Here is a 25,759-nt window from a genome sequence, read left to right on the forward strand (position 1 = left end):
AATGAAACCTGCTCATTGGCTGGAGCAGCTGAAATATCTCTACATCACTCCTAGCATTTATTATATTATCTTATAATAATCTTATAAGATAATATAATAAATAACATTATTATATCATTTTAGTTTGGATAGATCTCTTGATGAAGACACTACAAGTCCAAGGATGACTTCAGGTGAGGAGGTAATGGACGAACGCACTAGCTGAGGGATGAGAAAGGAAAATTATTAAGGAAATTTATTATGCATGCAGGCCTTTAACCTACCCAGAATATTAGGTTCCAGAAAAGGCAAAGACATTTATGGGGCTGAATGACTGGAATTGTAGAGGTTTTATCCCCAGTGACTAAAAAGGGAGGGGAAAAAACCTTAGAGAAAAAGGTTGAGAGTCATGACTCTGCCATGAGCTCAAGAGCTGAGCCCAACTACAGTTTCAACAGAAGGAGGCAGGCAATTTTGGGGATGCAGCAACAAGGAGACAGGAATGGGATTTGCAATCATGGACCAATAGAGAACCACCAAAGAGGGAGTAAAGACAGAGCTCTCAAATGTTCCCTTACACTTAGATATTAAGTTTCGGTTGTGAAAAGTAAGTTTGAGTCTACTTTTAAAAATAATCGAGTGGCCTTGCTGTTTGCAATTGCCCTGGGGGAGATTCTGCCTCTCACAAAATTGAGCATGTCAGAGGTGGTTTTATGTTGCATATTTCACATGGTTTGCCCCCAGTTACACTTCAGTGAAGTACGCGTGACACTGTGCAGTAGTACCTCTTTAGTTGATGCTAATCTCAGGGGAGACAGCCGTCAAAAGGCAAACAGCACCAGTACCACAGTCTGTGCTTGAAACAAGTGTGACTCTCTAGATTCTTTTGAGGGTACAACAGATCAGGCTGCTCACACCTTGAATTTCCTCCTGAAGTTTGATGGTATCCAGTGTGACAGATACTTCACAAAAACACTTAGAACAGCAAAGTTATAAGGTTACCAAATCCTGACATGACGTATTTCAAGGGAACAGGATAACTAAAACAGGAAAAACAATGGCATCTTAACTCAAATAGCTTATTATATCCAAAATGCTTGACTCTCCAGTTCACACCACATGTTGCAGTGTGAAATTTAAAAATGCAAATCACAAACAGTTGGACACCTTCCTTTTACGTGCTGGAATCATACATAAACAACACTGGAAGAAAACATACACACTGGGTTCAAACCAAGAGCCTGGAAAACAGAAGAGCTTTAACTACCAAAAAAAGAAAACATTTTCAAAGTCTATACTGCCCTCCTGTGTACAAACCAGTATTACCTCTAACAGTTGCGACCTATTTGTAAAACTGAGAGTACTGTAGGGTTGTGATGTCCCAGATAATGGAGGAAAACGGGTAAAATCTTGGTGCTAGGGAACAGAGTGAAGAGACAGCTCCGACCAGGGCTGGCACAGACAGCAACGAGCAAAAGCTAATCATTGCCACTAGTCTGTAACCATTTTTCATGAAATAGATAGTGCTGGTTCCCTAGCATCACAAGGCATGACAGTTCATTAATCTGAGAGGTTCTGCAGCCCTCATGTCACAGGCAAATGTCAAAGCACCCTCCCAACCTGGCTCTGCACCCCTGCCACAATCAGTCCAAAAGCAAGGTAAACAAGCAAGACAACAGTTTGTCCACAAACGACCCATTGCTTTAACCAGCAGTAATTTCTTCCAATGAAAGCTTCCTATGAACTAAGTGTGGGACACTCCTGCTGGAATACTTACTTGTGTAGAGGTAATTTCGTCACTGGAATATTTATTGATACCCTCTTCAACAGTTTTGCCTTTTTTTTTTTTTTTTTAATAAAATGGATTTTAACTGGATTATAAGAACTAACATGAAAAATCGTTTACCTCTGGTAAACAATATCATGCCGTGCAGGGACACTACTGCACTACTATACAATCACTTCTCAGTGTAATGAAGGTTTTACTCACCACTAAATGCTTCTCTTTTTTTCTTTTAGCTTGCCCATTTAAGAAAAGCAGGTCCTCGAGCAAATTCAGAGCAAAACTGAAAGGAATTCAGAGCCACAGTGAAAGACCCACTTGGTACATCATCTGTTTCCCACTGTAAGTCATATTTGCACTTGCAGAATCTGAACACTGAACTGAAAAAAATTCTTAAGGTCATAGTAAGATTGACTAAAACATAATACATATGTCTTCGATGCATACTATGGCTTCATAACACAATTAAAATGACCCAGAAATTTTCAGCTGAACTTAGTTACTATTTGCAAAAATCCAGAATAACCTTTATAAATACTAAGTAATAAAAACTCTGGGAGGTAAGTAGATGTCAGTTGCTAAATTTTGACAATGTTTACACTGCACACTCAAGAGCTGAACTATTGCTGAAATAGATTCTTTATTTCTGAAACATTCCAAAACAGCAGTATACACAGTTGTAATCAAATATTAAGTCATATGCCATTATAAGAAAGCATTGATTAGTGCAATTGGATTTTGTAAAAGGTCTATCAAAAATTTTATTTGCATTAAAACTCATTTTCCATAAGCAACTGTTAATAAAATGTTACAATTTAATTCTTTTGTAATAAAGTACTGAAAATCAACTGTAGTTTTAGAGACCACTTTGTAAGTGCAATGTGACTTTTGCTGCCGTTTGAAACACAAAACACTATGACAATTGAACAAATGGTGAAAGACCAACAAAATCATGCTGATCCAGCTGGATGGCAATTTCCAGTGAATGCTACTTTTTTTTTGTGCTTCTGCAACATAAATATACTGCTTTGTATTGCCAATGGTACCACTTTGTAAGATATGCTCCTAGCGCTAAAAAAGTACATTACCCCAAAAATATTATTTATGGCACAGAAAAGTTAAATTATCTCTCTGCTGTTCAAGGTTCAGGCAAGTTTAAATGAACTTAAGTATACAAAATAAAATGTACTGGAAACACTAGAAAAAAATTCAAGCACATACATAGGTCCCCCCAAATTCAAAATAAAACGCATGATGACTTTACACTAAATAAATTAACTTAGAATTTCAGGATGGCAAAGCTGCCCAAAAGCATTATCTCCTAGTTCTTTCCAAGGAAATATTCTGGAACTTTCTTCAGTTCCAAATGCCAACACTGTCATTGTTAGTCTGGTAACAATGCAGCTGTTCAGGTAACTGATTAAGTGCAATATTTAGTACTCAATAAGATGTTCATTTTTTAAAAATGACATTGCATTATGGATGGTTACATATTAAAATCTCAGGGGAAATAATACTGTATGACCCTCCTTTCCCAAAACATTGCTACCCAGCCAGCTGGGTAATGAAATCCACATTATTTTCCACTGTTGATGGGTATCCTTCATCAATAGCAGCCATCTCTCCAGTTCCCATCCCGCATCGTACTGAGTGATGAAAGTGGTTTTGGAGGCTGAAGAAAACTGTATTAACCAAATGACAGAAAAAGGGGAAGGAAGTCATATTTCATGTGAAAGATCAAGGTAAGAAACATCATTTACTTCTCCAGTGACACTAGCTTTATGGCTTACTTAAAGACATCACTCTGGTTCATTTCTGGCTTCACACTAATGTAGAGATCTACAGTGAAATTAAGGCCACTTCCGATGAGACCCCATTATTGTTCCTGGTCTTAACAGACTAAAAGCTCTGTAAAAAGGAATTTGGTGAATAATTGTCATGATGAAGAGACCCCTCTAAATGGGAAGATTTGTGTTTTCAGGGCTAAAGATGATAAAAACCTATTTTTGTCACTATGGTCAGGAAAGATCTAACAGGAAGATCTTTGCAGTTGAAGAACTCTACCAAATCTTGCTCCAGACCTTTTTATCCAAGACCCATGACAATGTGTTTCTACCCCACAGCTGAAGTCTGAGAGCTGCTATTCTCAGCACCACTACTCCAACTTGGAACTCGCCATGCTCCAGGCCCCCACCCTCACACCCAAGCTGCCTCTCTCACTAATCGAGTGCTTATTCTTATTATAAAATGTTTCCTGAGTCCTGAGCACATTCCAAACTCTCCAGGTAACTAGTGGTAGCTGTATCTTTTAAATCTTTCAAGTAAGATTTAAAAAAGGAAAACCAACCATCTGAGTCTATGTGACTGTCAACACACTGCTGATGAAGAAGGTCATCTCTAATTCGCTGCAACCTTATTTTTATTTCACTAGAATTTGCTGAAAATAAAGCATCTCAATTCCATGAAACTGTTTCTTATAAAGCCAGGTCTCAAGCCTTGTTCTCACACTTTTTCTATGAGAGGGCCAAAGTAAAGAATAATTAACTATGCTAAAAATAACTAAGAATACCGCTGTATATCCCCGGCAGTGAACAGAAACATGTGCCAGCATTGAAAACCATCTCAAACAGGCACAGGCTGTCATTATAATGCCTTGTGGTTTGAGATAACAGGTTTTGAGGGTCTGCAGTCCCTTTCTACTTTTCCATCACCAGCTGGATCGCAGTGACTGGCTCCAGCACAAGGCAGCAGGAACAAGCAAGCCTTCCACCTTGGCTTGAGAGCTGAGCTTACACTGCTACCATGCCTGTGCCTGGTACCTGGGTTGATCCAGACTCTGAGCTGCTGACTGACTTCCTGGCTTTAGGTGCAACCTGCCTCATCACTGTAGACCTATTTGGAGACTGGGACTTTTGGCTGACCCTGGTCACCATCAATAACTCTGTTGGTTGGTTGCTGTAAAGCAGCCTAACTATCCTGCTCATCTCCCAGTACACCTTGCCATGCTGCCTCATGTAAGGATAGAAAATGGAGGACTCGAAGGCAGGGGTCTGCAAGAAGCCCCAAGCATAGAGCTGGAGAGAGCTGAGGGATTGTCTGAACCCATTCAACAGGAACAAAAAAAAAGTGCTGCCTCACTTGTAAGGCCAAGAAAAGACTGACTGTATGGTTAAAACTTTTTTATGCTGCTTGTGGATGCATGAATCTCAGGAGAAAAGTGTTTAATATTTAGCCAAGTTGTTATCTTGTCTATTATAATTTATTTTACAAATTATCTAAAGCACTCCCTTATCCTGTGTTTGATCCTATGCAGTAAATACTGAAGTTCCCTAATGCAGATCCTATATAAAGTGTCTAACAACCTATTTTAAATAGCTAAAATACCAATAATTTGGCTACCTAACAGCCTGGCCATAAGTATGAAGATACACCTCTGCTCTGAATGTGTACTTATCCCTGAACATCTGATTTATTTAAAAAATAAAAGATCTGTTCTACTTTTAATCAAGTAATGAACAGAACAGTTTAAGTTTTCAGTTTAGACTCTTGAGTGATAATGTGAAATACAATTTCTTGGAATGACCACAGTGACAAAAATCAACAGAGAGAAAATCTGTCTCTGATGGCTGAACTGCTTCCAAGAAAATTCCATATGAACTGAAACTGCCCTTATTTTTCACATGCATAAATAAAACGAACCCAGGGTCTTAAAGAGCTCCAATCTGCCTGTGCTTTTAGAGACGTATAAACTTGTCATTCCTACAGTGCAAAGACCATCCATCATCAATGATCACTGGTCTGGCTCTGTCAACATAGGATCCTGCTAAGGTACATCTGAAGGTAAGAGGACAGGAGCTCTGATTTTCTGGACTATAAATAGCTTTGTTACTGATGTGAACCAGCTTCTAATAAAACCAGTGCAGAGACTGAGGTGTCTCACCCTCCCACTGAAATCTCAACTTTGTTTTTCTTTAATATTGTCTGTTGGATGCAAAGGTACAAAATAGCAAGGGACTGGTCTTCATGGCCTAGGAAATATCTTTCTCACATGTTGTTACCAAAGATTTAAGAGCTCTGCAGAACACTATGAAGTGAGGGAAAGTTGAAAAAAAAAAAATGGTGAGAAAACCGTCTACTATAAAGAGCTCTAACAGAAAGAGCTCCAGCAGAGAGCAAAGGAGGTTATAATAGAAATCTCACGGTACAGGCTTCATCAAAGAAGAAACCTAATGGCTCTTTATGAAAGTTTCACCACAGTTGGTCAAAATCTGTTGTCAGTCACATCGGTGTAACTCCCAAGTAACCCAACCAAAGTGAGAATGTGAGCAATCGAAGTTACTCTGGATTTAGCCAGTATCTAATGAGAAGTATAAAAATGGTGTGATCTAAACAGCGACAGTTCATCAAACAGAAAACCTGGTGGTCGTACAGCAGGTCCTCACACGAGGAGGGATGCATGTGATGGGGAGTAGTTGGAAGAGTTGATGCAAATTGATAGACATTTCTCTTTGAGAAACTTCATCACCTATTAATTACAGAACATACAGCTAAGAGTATTTACTCAAGGTGTATGTTCTGTTATCTTTATTCAAGCTTATTTTAATACTCACCCCCAAAAAAATAAAATCATTTGGAAACTATATTCTCTTGGAAAAAAATGCAAAAATACATTCACCTAACAGCATAGCTCACTGCCAAGTATGTGATATTCCAGGATTCCCTGTTCCCCTATTTTCTCACAGCTGGAGTTGAAGAGATGCTAGTTCAACCCAAGACTGTACTACCCAAGATAGTTTCTTCCTCACAATGCCGTAATGTCACAAGCTGCAATTTTGCAGTCTACTGCCATTCACAACAACAGGGATACATTTGCTTTTATTTCTTATTGACAGGTGGCAAACCATTCTTACTTATATGTGATTACATCCTATCAATTATCATAGTTTACTAGGAACTACCAGTAAAACCTGTTCGCTATTTCTGGAAAGAAATCTTCACCCTTTCAGTGACTGACTCAGCATTGGGAGCCAGAAAATCTTCTGGTTTATAGCCCAAAAAAACCCAACAAACCAACAAAACCAAGCCAACCGAACAAACAAAAAAACCCCAAACACAATCTAAGCCAAAGCCATCTACATATGGAAGGAGGCCTGTTTAACTCTTACCTTCGAACTGGCTGTGCAATTTTACTTCTAGGGATGCCACTCCCATTGATGGCCAGTGATGGTCTTGGAAGAGCACTGCGCCCTGCAATCCCTTGACTGGCAGTCTTGTTTGGCATTGGGATCCCAGTGTTAGAGTATAACTGCAAGTTATTGGACACTGGAAGGCTGCTGCTACTACTGCTACTACCTTGTACGGTTGGGCTTACGTAAGCAGTAGCTTTGAGAGGCTGTCTGGCAGACACTGGAAAATGTCCCACACTGTGAACTCTGTGTTGAAGCTGTCCTGGTGATGGAACTGTAAAGAGTGGTAGAAAAGGAAGCAGCAAGGTCAATATGCAACAGATGATGCTAGGTAGTATTACTCATTTCTAAAGAGATATGAATAAGGATAAATTATTATATGTATCATTACATATCACATCATTATCAATTTACTTACTAATTAGAAACTGATGAAAATTCCCTTGTATTCAATACTGTGTCTAGTAACACTACAGTGAACTAAAATACCCTGTTCCATCCCCGTCCTGAACAAAATTCTCACCCCACCCTTCTTTTCTCCTCAGAAAAGTTTTATTAGCCATCACAAGCACACTAATTCCACCTTTACAAATAGAGCTTTAAGTAGGAGAAACTTTTGACATATAAATTAATTAGTTAGACCATTTAGATTTTTGTAAGTTAGCTGACCATAACCGTATCTTGTTTAAGGAACACTGCATAAAGCATTATAAAATATCACAGAAGTCTCAGCTTTATGTATAAAAACAACCAAAAGGCTATAAAAAGATCTTGACTATAACAGCATATTCCAAGGCAAATGTTATGTAAACTATCATTTTAAATCAATGCTACAGGCTCCAGAAGCTTTATACACAGATTTTCTACACAATCCTGCCCTCTGGTGTACAACCAGACATGCATCTGTTTCAGAGGCCACATATCAAAAGCAAACTGTCAAAACCCTGAAGCATATAAAACTAACATAGCACATACAGGCCAATCCTTTTTGAACTCTCAGCAAATTATTTAAAGACACGTTCTACATTAATAATTTTAACATCCACTAGATCAATATTCTCTTTATCCCCCCCATCAAGAAGTCACCTAAACTGAACGTATTACAGAGTAATTTTAATTCCCCCACTCAACAAGTATATTACACTTGAGGACATAACCCTCTGTTTATCACACTTGCTCAGAAGTGGCTTAACTTCAGCAGGAGAGAGGTCATGTATTTTAAGACAGTATTTACACAGTGTACCATAAACCCAGCATTGTATAAATTACCAAGAAAAGCCATTTTCAATTTTAGTATCAAAACTAAAAATATAAGTTCATAGGAATTAATTGCATTACAGTGCTTCTGCACTACTACTACTACTTACTGGTATTATAATTTTAGTTTTACAGTTGGCACAAAAGAAATGGGAAAGGAAAAAAAAAGGAGGTGATGAAACTCTCAATACTGCATAGCAAGACTGGCAGAATTCGCTTTCCAAAACAGAAACTCTGAAAATCCTGAGCTATATTCCTATAATCCACGGTCCTAGTGGACGACAGGATGACCATGAGCCAACACTGTGCCCTTGTGGCCAAGAAGGTCAATGGCATCCTGGGGTGTATTAGAAGGGCGGTGGTTAGTAGGTTGAGAGAGGTCCTCCTTCGCCTCTACTCTGCCCTGGTGAGACCGCATCTGGAATATTGTGTCCAGTTCTGGGACCCTCAGTTCAAGAAGGACAGGGACCTGCTGGAGAGAGTCCAGCGCAGGGCAACAAAGATGATTACGGGAGTGGAGCATCTCCCTTATGAGGAAAGACTGAGGGAGCTGGGTCTCTATAGTTTGGAGAAGAGGAGACTGAGGGGTGACCTTATTAGTGTATATAAATGTATAAAGGGGGAGTGTCACGAGGATGGAGCCAGGCTCTACTCAGTGGCAAACAATGATAGGACAAGGGGTAATGGGTACAAACTGGAACACAAGAGGTTCCACTTAAACTTGAGAAGAAACTTCTTCTCACTGAGGGTGACAGAACACTGGAACAGGCTGCCCAGGGAGGTTGTGGAGTCTCCTTCCCTGGAGACATTCAAAACCCACCTGGACACATTCCTGCGTAACATTATCTAGGTGTTCCTGCTCCTGCAGGGGGATTGGGCTAGATGATCTTTTGAGGTCCCTTCCAATCTCTAGCATACTGTGATACTGTGATACTGTGATATTAAAATCTGGTGCAAAAGGAACACAATCTGATTTTAACTTTTCATAAAGCAGAGAATCAGTGACTGGGACATATATTTTAGCACTCTGTCATTTCCTTGCATGCAGCTAAAGAACACAGGTACTTACTACATGATTGCAACCTTGAAATTCCATTACTCGCTCCATGCAAATTGGAGTCAAAGCTCTGACTGTTCCTCACAGTGACTGGAGAACTAGCAAAGCCAGCACTGCTGTTAACAGTGGGGGTACTTGGCATCCGAGCAAGGTTAGGCATGCTTCTTCGAAGTTTATCTGAAACAAAAGAAGACAGTATTCATGGTCATGTCAGAATTTCCAACAAACAGAAGCAGCCTCTGAATAATCTCTGTAGAAAATAAAAATTAAATTAATTCAACAAAAAGTTTTGCTCTGCAGAAAGAATATGAAGACGTTATTGACAGCCTACTAACTGAACCCTACTGACTACTGTAACAGCAAGATTATTCACAAATAATTTGAAAGACATCAATATACAGTACATTTTTGGAATCACAAGGATTTAAACACTGAAGTGTCATAATAGGAAGAGTTTCACATAAATGTGTAAAGCAGGTCAGATGAATCATGCCCTGAATGTGCCTGTTTCTTTGCAGTGAATAAAAAGTAAGGCTGCAGTGAAAGTCAGACAAATGTATCTACACTGTGGATGTATGTCTAAAGACAAGTGAGATGAGTCCATCCAAAGTGACTGAAGTCTTGCTTTCAGGTGCCAACGAGATGCTAAAAAATTCCACTCAGTACCTAACCTTATTAGCATGTGAAGTTTCTGTAGATGGCCATGCACAAAACCTGCTAAGTCTTGATGCTTTTCAGTTGATTGGAGTCCCGGGTTGACATCAGGATTTCCACATCTGGTGGTGCTCCCTCCTACCCTACTTACTTGCAGTGCCTGATTTGGTGGGCTTTTTCACAACAGGCCTGTAAGGGTCTTCCACAGGAAGAAAGCTGCAAATGCCTCAAATGCTTCTGGGTCAGGTTCAACAGCTAAGGCAAGTACCTAAGAAGTCAGAAGATGCCTGCAGCTTCACTCATGCTAGCTGATTTGGAGAGAGAAGCCAAAACTAAGTCTGATACATTAAGAAGACTTCCCAAACACAACAGCATTAGATAATCCAAGATGAAGCTCTTTTAGTCTCTTCTTCCACAGGGCCAAAGGATGACTCTGTATAATCAGAGGAGACTGGGGGGGGGGCAGAAGGGCACACACTGAATGACCTGGTCTGAATTGCCTCCTGTGATGTGACAAACTTCAGTAAAGCACCACTGTGGGGAAATAATAGGTCATTTGTTAAACTGCAATTGACACTACAACTAATGCTGGCCTCTTGGCCAGGTTCACAAGCACCAGTGCTGTGCCCCTCAGAGGTGGCATATGTTTCTTATGGTATCATGGTCAGCGTGGAGGCCACCAGCTCCTGCCCATGTCATAGGTTCAGATGTCTGCTTCCAGTTCTTCCACTACAAAAGAAAGCAGGGGCATGCTTGTCTTAAAACAGGCAGCTATGATGGCTCTCTCCAGTGGCAAGCCGGGCATTTCAAGATTGATGGTTTGGATTTTTGCACAGGAAAGACACATCACATGGCTTGGAACTGCTGTTCTGGGCTGACCTTGTAGCTCACACAGGGCGAGTTGAGTCCACAGAAATAACAAACTGACTTATGAATCTCTGTTTATCAGTCCACATGAATATATAACCTATTTAGCACCAGCATGAGCTCCTCTAATCCTTAAAGCTGCTAACAACTGATGACTAATAAGAATTGACAGTACAGATCTAGCTATACAAGGTATTAATAGCCACTAACAGTAACTTTAATATATGTGATGCCTATGTAACTCCAGCAGTCACAGCAAGGCTACAACTCCAGCTGTTTTTTATGACTGGTCCTCAGGATAAGAATGGTACAAAATCCTGCAAATAGTCAAAAACATCCTTGTACTTCAAAGGTCCAGCATTTCTAATCTCCATGTCCCAAATCCCAATTACTACTGCCTGTCTGCCGTAGACACTGTGCCATGCACATGAGTCCTGTGATGACAAGACCTTCTTCTCTTCCACCTCACCCAAGGCTGACTTTCAGTTACCACAGGCAAACACAGAAAACCATTGCTGTCTAGGAAGTAGTTTAAATATTCCCATGAATTAAATACCCTACATTTTCATATTTTTTAAATCAAACAGTAGATATGGAAGATGAGATAGGGCAGGGTTCAATGCAGGAAAAGGAAATGCAAGGTTTTAGTTCCTGGAAACTAGAATACAACCAAATCCTAATAAAGTACCAGCTTAAGGGTAATCCTTCATCAAAGAGTCAGAGCTGTTGTGCTTCAGTCACACATCACTAAGGATGGCAGGCTGAAACTGTCAGTGGTACAGCAATAAACATTAGCAAAGGAATTACCACTGTGGTTCAGTCAGGTGGTGAGTATTAATCTCACTCATATAATACTAATGAAAGAGTTATCAGGCTTCCAAAACTGTCCTGGGGATGAAAATAATGGCATCATACAGCTACTATATAACTCTATTTACTGAAATAATCATGATTTTGCAAACTGGAAAGGAACTGTCTTCCTGCGATGCAATCCTTGGCCCAGAGTGGCAGAAAATTAATGAATATGGGATGTCCATAGCTACTGTTAATTCTAGCCCAGCCTACTCTTTAAAATCCTAGGTCAACATTACAGCACTTGGCAAAAAAGGTCTGAGCAGCAAGATGGTGGTAGGGAAGATGGTACTGCGTAAGATAGGTTTTCTAATACTATTCATGTATAATGTTATATAAGCAGAATTCCTTAGACTCTACATGCTCTTCCAGTCAGGAACTGTATCAGCCAATACAGGCATAATCTGCGCCTTGAACTGTCCAGTGGCTGGAGCTACAGTAGCAGTAAGAACAGGTACAGAAGTAGCTTGGATTTCCTCCATGTCATGGACATCCATGTCCTTTGCTTCCTGTTCATTAGTCCCTTCTCTTTGCAGCAATCTGCTCTGCTGCTGATTCATTCAGTCCTCAGGCAGCAGGCTCCTGCTGCACCTGCAAGTTCTCATCCATCAAGCATCTGTGTTTACTTCTTTGATGGGTCCTTGTGTCTGCTGAGATAAATGGCCCTGAAAAGCAATGAAAATAGCAGGTCAGTTCTGTGTTTGGGGAAAACCCAGAAATGTTTGTCTTGATGACATTCTGCAGCTTTCATCTCCGTGGATGATGCATCCTCTTTTATCTTTCTTGAAGTCTGTCACCTGTTCCCCCCTTAAGATCAGTGAAAAGAGTCTTAGAGACATTTTGTTTGTAAATGGAATGCTGGCTCTTGTGAGCTTGAGCAGAAGGTGCAAGTTATGAAATTTTAACATTATTTCAGGCCGCCAAGACATGACTAGAAACAAACTTGCTGGAAATTATGAGAAGAAAACAAGTGTTTTTCCAAGCTGCTAGTAGCAAACCTTCCCTTCCTAGAGCATTCTGTTCTCCTATGACTGATAGGAAAATTAACAGAGAGGATTGAAAGAATAGAGATGTATTCTCAGGTAAGAAGTAATTTGCCCAAATTGGCCTGTTTATGATGAATGCTGAAATTTGCTACAGTTTCTGCTACCTCTTCTGCACTAATCTGGTTCAGTGGCAAGCCTAAAAATATCAGTTGTTTACAGTTTGTTTCGTTGGGAAGATGTTGATATTAACACCAGCAAGGAACTCCAAAGGACCTGTACCTTCTACAGCATCCACAGTTATTGTGACCCACCACTGAGTCTCAATGATAATCTAGGCCAAAGTGAGTATGATGTTTAAGTAGGAAGCAGCCATATAAAACATCACAGATAATCTTCGTCTTTCCCAGGCTTCTTTGAGATGTAACAGCATGACCTACAGACACTGTAGTATTGAGGTATTTTAAAGTTTGAAGAAAATGCAAATTCACACCAGGGAGTTAACCAGGAACTGTTTATTACCACCTTCTCAGAACAGTTCATGCATAAATACACATGCTTGTCACTTCATGAGTGCTGGTGGCATACGTTGCCCCTTTTTCACATATCTGCAGCAGAATGATACACCAAAAATCACCCACAGCATGTTTACGCTTTCTCCCCTGTGTGGCATCCATGCTGAATTGCCTGTTGGCTACAGCACACGAAAAACAGGGAATTGTGAAATATAAGATCTTCTGCCCCCTCCTGAAAATGTGCATCCAACAGCACGGATCATATCCATGACTGGTGAGAAATGTGTCAAAAAGCAGACAAAAGTGTCCTTTATTTTGTCACGTATTCCACAAAATTACAGGAAAGACACAGTTTGCCGCTTACTCAGATGCTTCAGTTCTGATTTTTTCCAGCAAGTTCTTCCCCCAGTGCTGTTTCTTCTCTAAAGTCAGTCTGGGATCCATGGCCCAGCTTCTTTCTGGCAGGCCACCAGAACAGGCATCACCTGCTTCTCTCTTCTGGTCCCAGCACTGCTGGTGGCTGCCCCCATTTCACTGCTGCTATTTTTTTCCTTCTCTGACCTAATACTATCACTGGCCAAAGATTAATGTCCATGTAGCACACAAACAGACTTCGCCCTCAGAGCAAAGCTGCCCCAGAAAAGGTACTCTTTTGGTGGGCTGCCAGGCTGGGATTCTGTAGCAGTTTTTGATAGCTAACATCTCTCTGCCAAAACACCTCATCCAGTGAGGCTCTCCTTGCAAGGAGGGCTTAAGTTGATGCTACAGCCAAGTATCTTCAGACCCATTTATTCACTCATTGTTATTCTCTGCAAGTGTTGTCAATGTTTTATTTGCACAAAAGGACTCACAAGCCTTGCCAAAAGTGCACAATCATTAAGGAATGTGAGACAATGAAGCATAATTATTAGTGTCTCAGAAATCTGTATCATCATATAACCTATGTTAGCAGTTCATTACACATAATTAAATGCTTCACACAAGCCCTGCAAATTCAACTCTGCCTTATCCATACCATATGCACAAATAAGTCAGGAAAAAAAAGTAAGGAAAAAAAATCTGTGCTTTTCTATTTTAAATGTTATTTTATATTATGTGTTATTCAGAGTTTGTTCTGAAATCCTTAACAAACTTTTAGACTCAATTACAACTTCACCTTAAGGGATTAATTTCTTTTCTTCATTGTTGAAGACCTGAGTTGAGTATCTGCATTACATTCATTATATTTATAACATTTATGACATCCCAAATACACCACGGTCTTGTTAAAAATAGTTACAGATACTTACAGCAAGGTAAAGATTTTTCCATTATTCTTCCGTGACTTCTCCCCACTGACTACTATTCCCAATACAACTTTCAAAGGTGACAAAATAAGATTTTTTTTCTCCTTTAATAAAATCTGCAACAACTTCCTATAGTGAATTCCGTTCCTCACTGAACAAGAGAGGTACTGAGCAGAAAAATACTCTGTAAATCAGTAAGAACAGACCTTTAACCAAACACATAAATCAGTGTTAGTCTATACTGAACTGGTATCTAAATACCAGACTACTGCCCTTGAAATGCCCCTCTTTTATTTCTGCTGGAGTTTGCTTAAAAAAACACTTAAACAAAACTCAGCAGCTTTACAAATGAGGCAAGGGTGTTGGAACAGCCGACGACGTTCATAATATTTTCCCTGAGATAAGTTATCCTGCAGAAGTATATGCAATAAAGTAACTCAAACCTAGTGATTACTGGAAAATAAAAGCAAAGTTTTCCAAGTGAATTGTATCTGTGGCCTGTTTATGAGAATATCAACCAAACTAAAAACTTTACAATCAACATGAAAAGATAATGTCAAATACACATTCAAATTAAACAAATAGCACGCACTGCTACTAAGCGAAGGATGTATTTTTCACCTGCCCCTTCTTACCACATTATCATAAACTCCTTCTTTAGCTGAAATAGTTTATCCAAAATACATATTTTCCAATTTTCAGGTATTATTAAAATGGACACTTTAAATTGCACATGAAACAAAGGGTACCTAGGATAATGTTTATGAGAAAGCTTTTCTCAAGATCTGGTAAGTGGGTCTGAACACAAGAAGATCAATCCCATTTTCAGTATCTGCATACTGAATACACTGCATTTTGACTGGGCAGAGAGGTATAAATGTAAATCTTTCCATTGCCAAAATACTGAAAATTTGTAAAATTATAAAACACACTAAGAACCTGAACGTTAAGAACCTGAATGTGCACAGGTCCATGGGACCTGATGAAATCCATCCACGGGACCTGCAGCAAATGGTGAAAGAAGTTGCTAAGCCACTATCCATTGTATTTGAAAAATCATGGCAGTCAGGTGAAGTTCCCAATGACTGGAAAAAGGGAAATATAACCCCCATTTTCAAGAAGGGGAAAATGGATGACCCGGGGAATTACAGACCAGTCAGTCTCACCTCTGTGCCTGGCAAAATCTTGGAGCATATTCTCCTGGAAGGCATGCTAAGGCACATGAAAATCAATGAAGTGCTTGGTAACAGCCAGCATGGCTTCACTAAGGGGAAATCCTGTCTGACCAATTTGGTGGCCTTCTATGATGGGGCTACAGAACTGATGGACAGGGGTAGAGCAGTTGATGTCATCTACCTGGACTTGTGCAAAGCGTTCGACACTGTCCCACACGACATTCTTGTCTCTAAATTGGAGCGACATCAATTTGACGGATGGACCACTTGGTAGATAAAGAACTGGCTGGATGGCCGCATGCAAAGAGTTGTGGTCAATGGCTCAATGTCTGGCTGGAGACCAGTAACGAGTGGGGTCCCTCAGGGATCGGTGTTGGGACCAGTCTTGTTCAACATCTTTCTCGCTGACATGGACAGTGGGATTGAGTGCGCCCTCAACAAGTTTGCTGATGACACCAAGCTGTGTGGTTCGGTTGATACCCTGGAGGGAAGGAATGCCATCCAGAGGGACCTCGACACGCTTGTGAGGTGGGCTGATGCCAACCTTATGAAGTTTAACCATGCCAAGTGCAAGGTCCTACATCTGGGTTGGAGCAATCCCAGGCACAGCTACAGGTTGGGCAGAGAAGAGATTCAGAGCAGCCCTGTGGAGAAGGACTTGGGGGTGTTGGCTGTTGGGAAAATGAACATGAGCCGTCTTCATTGTGCGCTTGCAGCCCAGAAAACCTACCGTATCTTGGCCTGCATCAATGTAGCGTGACCAGCAGGTTGAGGGAGGTGATCCTGCCCCTCTGCTCTTGTGAGACCTCACCTGGAGTATTGTGTGCAGTTCTGGTGTCCTCAACATAAAAAGGACATGGAGCTGTTGGAACAAGTCCAGAGAAGGGCCATGAGGAAGATCAGGGAACTGGAGCACCTCCCGTATGTAGACAGGCTGAGAAAGTTGGGGCGGTTCAGCCTGGAGAAGAGAAGGCTGCATGGAGACCTCATAGCAGCCTTCCAGTGTCTGAAGGGGGCCTATAAGGATGCTGGGGAGGGACTCTTCATTAGGGACTCTAGTGACAGGACAAGGGTTAATGGGTTAAAACTTAAACAGAGGAAGTTGAGATCAGATATAAGGAAGAAGTTCTTTCCTGTAAGGGTGGTGAGGCACTGCAATGGGTTGCCCAGGGAAGTTGGGAGTGCTCCATCCCTGGCGGTGTTCAAAGCCAGGTTGGACAGAGCCTTGGGTGATATGGTTTTGTGTGAGGTGTCCTATATGCCCATGGCATGGAACTTGATGATCTTAAGGTCCTTTCCAACCCTAACTATTCTGTGATTCTATGAACTAGATGGACTCACATTAGCTAATTGCAACAGACACCCAAAACTATTTACCTCCTGTATCTCTTGGATCTTAAGTGATCTATTTCTGACCCACTAACTGATTACAAAATCTCTGAAAACCAGAATGCCTTAAAATGTTCACAGATGGAATTTTTCTGATGTAACTCAGTGTTACAAACAATTCAGCTGATTTAGCCTGATTTAGGGAGAGGGTGTAATTAAATAAAGAGCGGGGCAGGGCGCAGGGGGTGGGGGGGAGGCAGACTGCATGCAAAGCTTTTCTTAGTGTATTCTTGCTGGAACTGGAAATAAAACTTCTTAGAAAGCAGAGCTAACCTACATATTACAGGTTATGGCAGCAAAAATGTTGTTTAAGAGGTAACAACAGGTACACCTACAGCCTATGGTACAAGTGGACCCAAATACGCCTTAATCACATCTTCACATATTTCACAACTTAACATATTTACAGTTGCACATATCTCCCACTTTATGACAGCATTTACCAGGAGCTTTTCAGCTCCTGAACAAAGGCAAGCTGCTGGGGACTGACAATCCATTTGTGGGAACACCAAACAGATTACCTAACACCTCAAAGTTCTTGAGAAAAAAGGTAACCAGGTCATAAAATTGGTGGCCTTTTACATTTATTCGCTTTCTAGTTAATAAACTAGGCGCCTAGTGTTTTTAGCGCCCTGTAAGTACTTTCTGAGACGTTTCCATGTCAGAATCCAATGCTTAAGGTCCACTGGCATAGAACATGAAAAAAATCATTGAAAAAGTATCTGGGGACCATAAAGAAAGATCATAGCACCAGACCCTGTCCTTATTCCTGAATCAAAAATGCTCCATAACCTTTCTACCTCCCCAACATTTCTGCAAGCCCATCAGTGCTGCCCCTTTCTTGTACCTCACCAGCAAGAAAAATAACATTAAAATTAATATGGCACATATGCTGTACCAACAAACTTCCATGTTGCTCTACCCTATTAGTGTCAGCCTTCTTTTTTACAATGAGGGTGGTAGAATACTGGCACAGGTTGCCCAGAGAGGTGGTGGATGCACCATCCCTGGAGACATTCAGGGTCAGACTGAATGTGGTTCTGGGCAACCTGATTTAGTTGAAGATGTCCCTGCTCATTGCAGGGAGGTTGGACTAGATGATCTTTGAAGGTCCCTTTCAACCCAAACTATTCTATGATTCTCTGATTCACATGCTGCCACTTGTCAACTATACTGGTCTTACTTTGAATGTAAGCGCTTTTGGCACCAACTTGTCCTGACATATTTGTCAGGAAAGCAACATGCATACCTGTAGTGCTCTATAAATAGCAACTTTGTGGGGTTTTTTGCACAAAAGGTTTATTTTCTGGCCCTACGATGAGCTGTAATCTGTAATGTTACAAACAAGACCCTGACAGAAAACTGACTGTTTTGAATTAGCTTGGGGAAAGTAAGACACAGCAGAAGGAAGAAAACAGTGATCATAATGAGGAATGAAAGGAAGGTAACAGCAACAACGGAGCAAAACTTAAGCACCAAGAGACAAATTGTCCAGAGACTCTGCAATAAATATCAAATGCAGTACAAAAGTAGCAATAGCTCAGGATAGTTTGGGACTGACATTATCTCCCACTACTTTTTTACTACCAGACCTGGAACAAGTGCACGGTGTTGACTCCTGCTGTAAGCACTCATTGTGGATTCACTGCATTAACAACAAAGTCAGCAATAAAAAAGAATGAAAATCTGAAAACCCTATTTTGTATTTTACTATATTCACAATGGACATGCACAGGCCATGCTCAAAAGCCCAATCAGTTCTTCTAACTGCCTATTAACCTGCTAAAAGATGCTCTTTCTTTTTTCTTTGTTCTTCACTTGTGGTCACCCTTGTAGCACTTTAAAACAAACTAAAGCAACAGCTTTTATGATCAGGTCACAGATTACATTTTGCAGCAAATGACTTAATAACATACCTCAATCTTTTGCACAGGCTTAAACTGCTTGTCACAATTCAGGGGCTGATTTAGCTGTCAAACACCAAACACAATTCACTCTGTTGACACAACTTGATCTTTGAAATGACACTGTCACTTTGCACAGAGAAAAGACCACTTCTCAGAAAAGCATGCAACCCACCTCCATTAATCTTATTTGGTTGCTGCTCTGGAGTTTGGGCTTGAGGAGAGTAGCAGGGCTGCTGATAAGTATTTGAAGGAAAGTGTGCAGAGGTAGGGCTCCTCCTGCAGTCCCGGATACTGGAGAAAGTCTGTGAGTGAGGAATCCCTCTCTGGAAGGGGGAGCAGCGAGTCAGCCGTGGCTGGGGAGGTGGGAGGTGGTCAAACTCTTCCTCATCCTCAAGACTATAGCGATCATACTCCTGGTCAGCACATGTCACTTTCTTTCCTGCATGCAGACTGACGTTGGAACTGTGCCTTGACACAGATGCTGAAGTTGAAGCATAATCTTGCCTAAGGCCTGCAAATTCCAAGAAGAGGTTAATTCAACTTCTGCTAAGTAACTCTTAACATGCACTTCGATCTTGAAAACTAAGCAGAAGAGTAGACATAATTTTACAGCAAGAATTCTGGAACACAAGCGCGACAGAGCACTGGAACAGGCTGCCCAGGGAGGTTGTGGAGTCTCCTTCTCTGGAGACATTCAAAACTCGCCTGGACACATTCCTGTGTAACATTATCTAGGTGTTCCTGCTCCGGCAGGGGGATTGGACTAAATGATCTTTTGAGGTCCCTTCCAATCTCTAGCATACTGTGATACTGTGAATTGGATTTACTGTGTCACCAGGCTGAAGATTTGAGGTACGACTCATCTCATCTAACTTTCAGTGTCTACCTTTCAGGCATCTAATTCTGAATTATTTCCCTCAAGATCCCTTTTTTAAACAAATAAAAATAAAAGAATACAGGCACCTCCAAAATGTAGTACCTGTGAGACGTCTTAGATGCCTCTCTCAACACAAGATGTATTGCCTTCAGGAGGCATTTATTTCTCTGCCAACAGAAAGACTACATGAGTATTTTTTTTTTTCAATTAGCGGTATTAACACTCAGTCTATTAGGTTTCCAAGTTATTGCTATTAAATTTTTATATTCATGCAGTGAAAATGCTGACAATGACATTTCCTAAACTTATAACCCATGTAAGGATTCTGGCTCTCCAACCTCCCTGAACCAGAATTATTTCCTGGTAGCAAGACAAGACTTAGTGGTAACCTGGCTGACTTTTAGACAGGTATGCACCACCATCCCTTCCACCCCCCCCTTCTCAGAACACCAGGTTTTGAAAACCATCCCACTATTAGCACTGCCCCAGAAAAGCATGTTAGCTCCAGGTGAAGCAAGAGGGAAACATCCACATCCCTTGTACAACCCCCACAGCAGCCAGAGAAAAAGGGGATGCGCATCCCATTTCCAGGAGCTGAGTATCTCTGGCAATAGCTGCAGATAACAGCCTCACTAGATTTGCAAAAAGCCCTCATCTTTGACAGATGTCTTTGCCTCATAATGGAAACTTCTTAATATGCTTCCTCCCACCCTCAAGTGGGAGGCAAGCATTCTATCCATGGCACTGAGGAGAGTGTGCCTGTGTACACGTATAGTACTACCACTTTTCACAGGAATAAGTGGACAACAACTGTCATGTGCTCAAACACTCTATATTAGCTGCTACAAGGATGAGATACAGCCATTACACTTGACAGAGATGGGAAGAACACAGTGTCAGTTTACCAATGACCTGATTCCTCAAAGAGAAGTCTTTTTTACACTTCACTCTGAAGGAGATGAGCGCAGCTGGCATTTAACCAATGCAATCCTTTGTATTTGATAGTCACCATTTTATTTTTTTTTAATTATTACAACTTCAACATAATATCAGAAATTTTCCCAGCTGTAACCACACACATTTGCCAGCTAAGAGAGAATTCAGCTATCTTGGAAAGCCTCACACTTGCTAATTTCTCTGCTGAACATAATGAGTGCCACCAGATGCTCAGCAAGTTCAAGTGCTCACAAGTGATCACTCCAACTTGTTCAGTCTGTTTTGCTGCAGCTAGACCACGGCCCTACTTTTTAATTCACATTTTATTTTTATTCTATTTAATCACTTATTACTTGGCATTTTCCTTCAGTCATCTCTGAATTTCTCTTGTTTTTCACCTCATCATGTCCTCTCCTTGATGTCTTACTTGGCATTCATAGGAAGTGAGAAAGATACTGCACTTACTGTCTGAGTGACTTTTAAGTCAAATGCCCTTTATTTATGAACAAAGACATTTTCCAAAAATTACTATCAAGCCAAACTAAAATCTATGTCAAACAAGCTTCTGGGCTCAGATATGTGCATAGTAACTAGTCTTAAACTGAAATGCTAAATTTAAATGCCCCAATTCAGGATTTAAAGGGGAATTAATTTTAAAATTCATCTGACATGAAAAGCAAAGTAGAGGAAAAGAAATCCATGAGAGCTGCTTATTATTACCTTTCTCATAAAACGTATGTGTGACAAAAATGTTCTAGCATCTTCCCTTCCCAGAAATAAAATTATTTTAATTAACGTGGTAAGACATTATAAATCTTTTAAATCTAAATGTACTCAACAGATACGGAGCTACACCAGTTGGGATTCCATAAAACATAAGCATCAAGCATTGGAAGATCCAGTACTATTAACCTGAACCCAACAATGTGCATACCTTGTCTATGCAGGTGAAGAGTTTTTCCACCTACCACTCAAGAGGCAAAACCATTTAAGAAAGATCCACCCAACTGAGACCAGACTGGAGCAGTTTTGACTTATGGGAAATCTTCTTCAAACTGTTTTGGAAAATTAACAAAAGGCACCTACTCTCCTCCTGTAGACGAGCCATGATCTGAACATCGGTGAGGTCCTGCAGCTTGTATCCCATGGAGATGGAATCATCCTCCAGCTCTGAGGTGCTCAGCTCACTGTCTATTGATGACTGTGGGCTCAAAGGCGAACTCCTAGAAAGGTAACCTATGTAAGAAAGCATAACCTTCAGTTTGTGACTGCATCTGTCCATCTTTCATTCACTACTATCTGCCCTTTATGTTACACTACCTTAAAATACTTTCTGCATAGCAGATAAAAACTTTCAGAAGTGTAGTGCAATCCACTAAATTAGCAAAACTGTTTTGATTCTTGTGAGACATAGTAAGTGTAGTAATGGATCATGAATTCCTCTGCTTTTTTCCAAAATACCACCACATAGCCCAGCAATTAATAATTTACTCAGTACAGTTCTGACTGATCTCAGATTACTTAGCATAGTCTAAACACATCTGCATTTGAATACTTCTTACGGGACTCTGGTTCTCCCTACTTTGTTCTGAAAAGCAAGCGTGTGTCATACTCAGTAATCAGATTCCATTTCAGAGTCATTTAACTAAGTTTTGCAGGCTGGGTTGTTTGTTTATTTGTTGTTTTTTTTTTTTTAATTCATTAAAATAATCAGATAAATCAATGTCAACAATTAAAACTAAACATTATGCAGCACCAGAGAAAGCATTGCCTCCTTCAGAGAGCTACCTTTCAGAGAGGGGTCTGGATTCTTCTTGCAGTTAGTTGCATGAGCTACTTGCTGTCCAACTTTAAAGACAAATTCTTCCAATAAAACGGTAAGTTGCTTTCTAATAACCTCTGGACCACCAAAGGGCCACAGCTGCCTGCAAGGCAAGAACCACTGTGGCTACGGCTCATCAGCTGTCCTCATAACACAGATGTGTTATTTGCATCCTCTAGCACTGCTGAAAGCAGCCACGTAAAATTCATCCTACATTCAGCTGTTCTCTAATAGTATCTCCAACAGAAAAGAAGATGCTGGGGATTACTTTGTTTTGGAAGGACTGCAAGGAGTAAACGTGTTTGCTTTTCTTAAATTTGCAAGTTACAATGGTCCTCCAGGCTTAGCAGAGGTAGTAACAGCTGTGTCTATTTGGTGCAGCAGTGGGAAGCTAGAGAAGATACCTGAGGGTATCTCAAATAGCATGAGATGCCTTCATTTAGGTACTAAACTACATCCCATTGAATAGGGGAGTTCAGACATCTTACTCACACATACACCTACACCAGGCATTCAGTCTGGAGCTGTATCTCACCCACAGTGCCCATATCCCTTAAAACAGGTCTTTCTGCACTGATTTCACACATTGAAAAGAACAGTGGGCACAGATCAGTGTGACACTGAAGCTAGCTTCCTTAGACCATGCCTGCTCCTTGCAGCAATAAAATTCTAATGCCTCTTGCCAAGATTATTTTCTCCGCTGCCACTACAGTTTAGTGACAGATGCAAACCGACTCCTGATATTTGTAGAGAGGAAAGAAAAATGCAACTCTTTGCAATTTACAGCCCACAGAAAGTTTACATTTTTCCTACATGCCTATGTCCCCTGAAAATCAGTGGTGAACATAAAATAATCTTGGATTTATTATTTAAAGAATACCAGTTTGAAAACAGCCATGATTCTGTTGCCTGTTTTTATTGTAGGGAAATGCTCCCTGCTACTTCATTACACAGTTGCACAAATGTTTCTGTAGACAGAAGGAAGGGGCACAGTGGGGCAGAAATGAGCAGTAAAGGGCAGGCAAGGCTGGAGACTGTTTAACCTGACACTGTCACAACTATACTCTCAGATAAATCATTACTGAGAAATAGGCTCTGTTCAGTAGCACCACTTTCCTATGACATGCTGCGTAACACAGAGGATAACCTACACTACTAGTTAATTGCCACATTTTAGGTTTTTTTAAAAACATCTCCGTCTGAGGTGAGAGTCTATATACAATCATCGGAACAGTCCATTGCTGCTACATGCCAGGAAAATTAGATTAAATCAAGTAATTTTGTAAGCACCATAAAGCAATAAAAAGATAAGCATTACCTGTTCGTTCAGGTGTTAGTATTGCTTTACTGGAGGTTTTAGAGAAGCTGGGACTGTTAAAGCCATTGGTATATGGGGTGAGTCTTGCAACGGGACTATAGGGAAAAGCCAAGGAGACAGGTGTAGAGAAGAGGTTCCGCCATCGGCTAGCTGTTACAGATATGAGGCAGGAGGGGGGAAAAAAAAAAAAAAAAAAGATGTTCCATTATGAAGAGAATAGTGCTGTCAGAGAGAGAAAAATCATCTCATGTTAATCTGTTCATTAGACATTTTTTACTTACAGTAAAAGGAAAATAATGGTCACAGTTCAGCAGCAAAATAAAGGATCAGCACAGTCTTCTACATTTAAGTGTGCTCCGAAAGTTTTCTAGCAAATGTCTTTTTTGCTATTTTCTATGTATACACCATTTTGGTGTATATTCATCACATACATCACTGGGTGCAAACACACAAAGTAACAGGGGAAGTAAAACCCACTACAGTTAATAAACACATATTAAATTGGCAGTGCTCTTCAAGGAATTCTTCATGGCAATCAACCATCACACAATTGAATTAGCAGTTAAATTATCAGTTATGGGAGTTCAGAGACAGAGCAGTAAAAGACACTTAACCATCAAGTGCTAAAAACAACTCTAATTCCATAGCCAGGTTTAAGTTACCATATTTTCTCTCTTTTCACAGCATTGATTCCTGATTGCGTAAGCACAAAGTCTGTTGTTTCTTTTTACTCTTCACTCTTTGAGTTTTGGTTTTTGGTTTCTTTTTTGAGGATTAACCACATAGTAGAACAGGGCACCTCTTTTCCTACGTACCGCTTACAATAAACTTGCAAGAAATCTGGTCTGCTCAGTAACATCACCAAGAGCTCAGAGCAGGCAAAAAAAAGCTAAAAGCTTATTTAATTTACATTTTCTTAGCTCATCCAGTAAAATATGAATACAACCGCCCTTTGGTTTGCTTATTTTGTAACATGCATTCAAAAGAAAAAATAAACAATATCCACACGCTCTTCAGAAATTAAATGAAGTGGGTTTAATTAGAAGGAAAAGGCAAAATTTAAAAAATGAATTTTCAGACAACCCAAACAGGTACAAGCAAAGTTTGTACAGATGAAAAACAAGCTATAATATCACATAGTTATTTGTGATTGTAACATCTGTCAGGACAAAATAAATTCTAACAGTGACACAGGGAGGGAGCTAGGAACATAGCTCTACCTAACTTAAAAATCAATGGCATAACCTCGATCCTTACCAGGTTTTTGTGGTGTCAGATACTGCTAACTGGTTTTCAAATCTAGAAGGGCCTCAAAGCCCCCAGAAGCTATTCTCCATCACATGCTTAGTTAATACCATGTTATTTGGACCTGTTGATCCAGTCATTTTAAACACAAGATACCCAAATAGCATTCAGGCCCTCTCTATTTTAAAACCTCACTGTCACCAAATGATTTATCAGGACATATGAACTATTCCTTCTTGCTAACATCAGCACCAAGTGGCCACAGAAAATCAGGGAAGTGAATCTCATTGGCAGTCTGTCAGTTACATCCTTGCAACATTTTGGAGTAATCAGTTCAAAATATGCTACTTCCACCTTTCCCTTTTGCTTTGACCCACTCAGAGCTACTCCAGGAGTTTTAAGGAAGAAGCAGCCTTTCCTATCCTTCCCACTAGTGCTGCTAAGCTCAGACTGAAGGCAGCTACCTGATTCCAGCACTGGCACAAAGCAGTTTGCCAGGGAAGAGTACCTGCAAGGCTCAGTCTCTGTGGGAAGAAGCTAAACTTACACATTAGTAAGATATAAAAATTCAAATTGTGATCTTTGCTGTCCTCTCATCAAAGAATAATTGCAACTTCCTCATTTTTGATGATTCTAGTTTCTTCAAGCTTAAAGAAACCTCAAGGTCTGAG

At 40.4% G+C, this 25,759-nt stretch overlaps 1 protein-coding gene across 2 annotated transcripts in view; it reads right to left on the reverse strand.

Annotated features, from left to right (window-relative positions):
- Positions 1–2,383: 2,383 nt before the first annotated feature.
- Positions 2,384–25,759, reverse strand: part of SLAIN1 (SLAIN motif family member 1) — a 49,667-nt gene continuing 26,291 nt past the window's right edge. Inside the window, exons 3-8 of one of the 2 annotated variants that reach the window (XM_061445240.1) lie at positions 23,844–23,993; positions 21,790–21,939; positions 19,063–19,401; positions 9,275–9,439; positions 6,928–7,222; positions 2,384–3,444 (exon numbers count right to left, since the gene is read on the reverse strand). In XM_061445240.1, the coding sequence (XP_061301224.1) occupies positions 3,369–3,444; positions 6,928–7,222; positions 9,275–9,439; positions 19,063–19,401; positions 21,790–21,939; positions 23,844–23,993 (1,175 nt within the window). In that variant the 3' untranslated portion in view covers positions 2,384–3,368. The remainder of the gene's footprint in view (positions 3,445–6,927; positions 7,223–9,274; positions 9,440–19,062; positions 19,402–21,789; positions 21,940–23,843; positions 23,994–25,759) is intronic. The other variant, XM_061445241.1, reaches the window with a different exon arrangement.

The sequence above is a fragment of the Pezoporus flaviventris genome, unplaced genomic scaffold, assembly GCF_033815535.1.
Source record: "Pezoporus flaviventris isolate CSIRO_AGI_PZ_B2104156 unplaced genomic scaffold, CSIRO_AGI_Pfla_v1 ptg000003l, whole genome shotgun sequence".
NCBI lineage: Eukaryota > Metazoa > Chordata > Aves > Psittaciformes > Psittacidae > Pezoporus > Pezoporus flaviventris.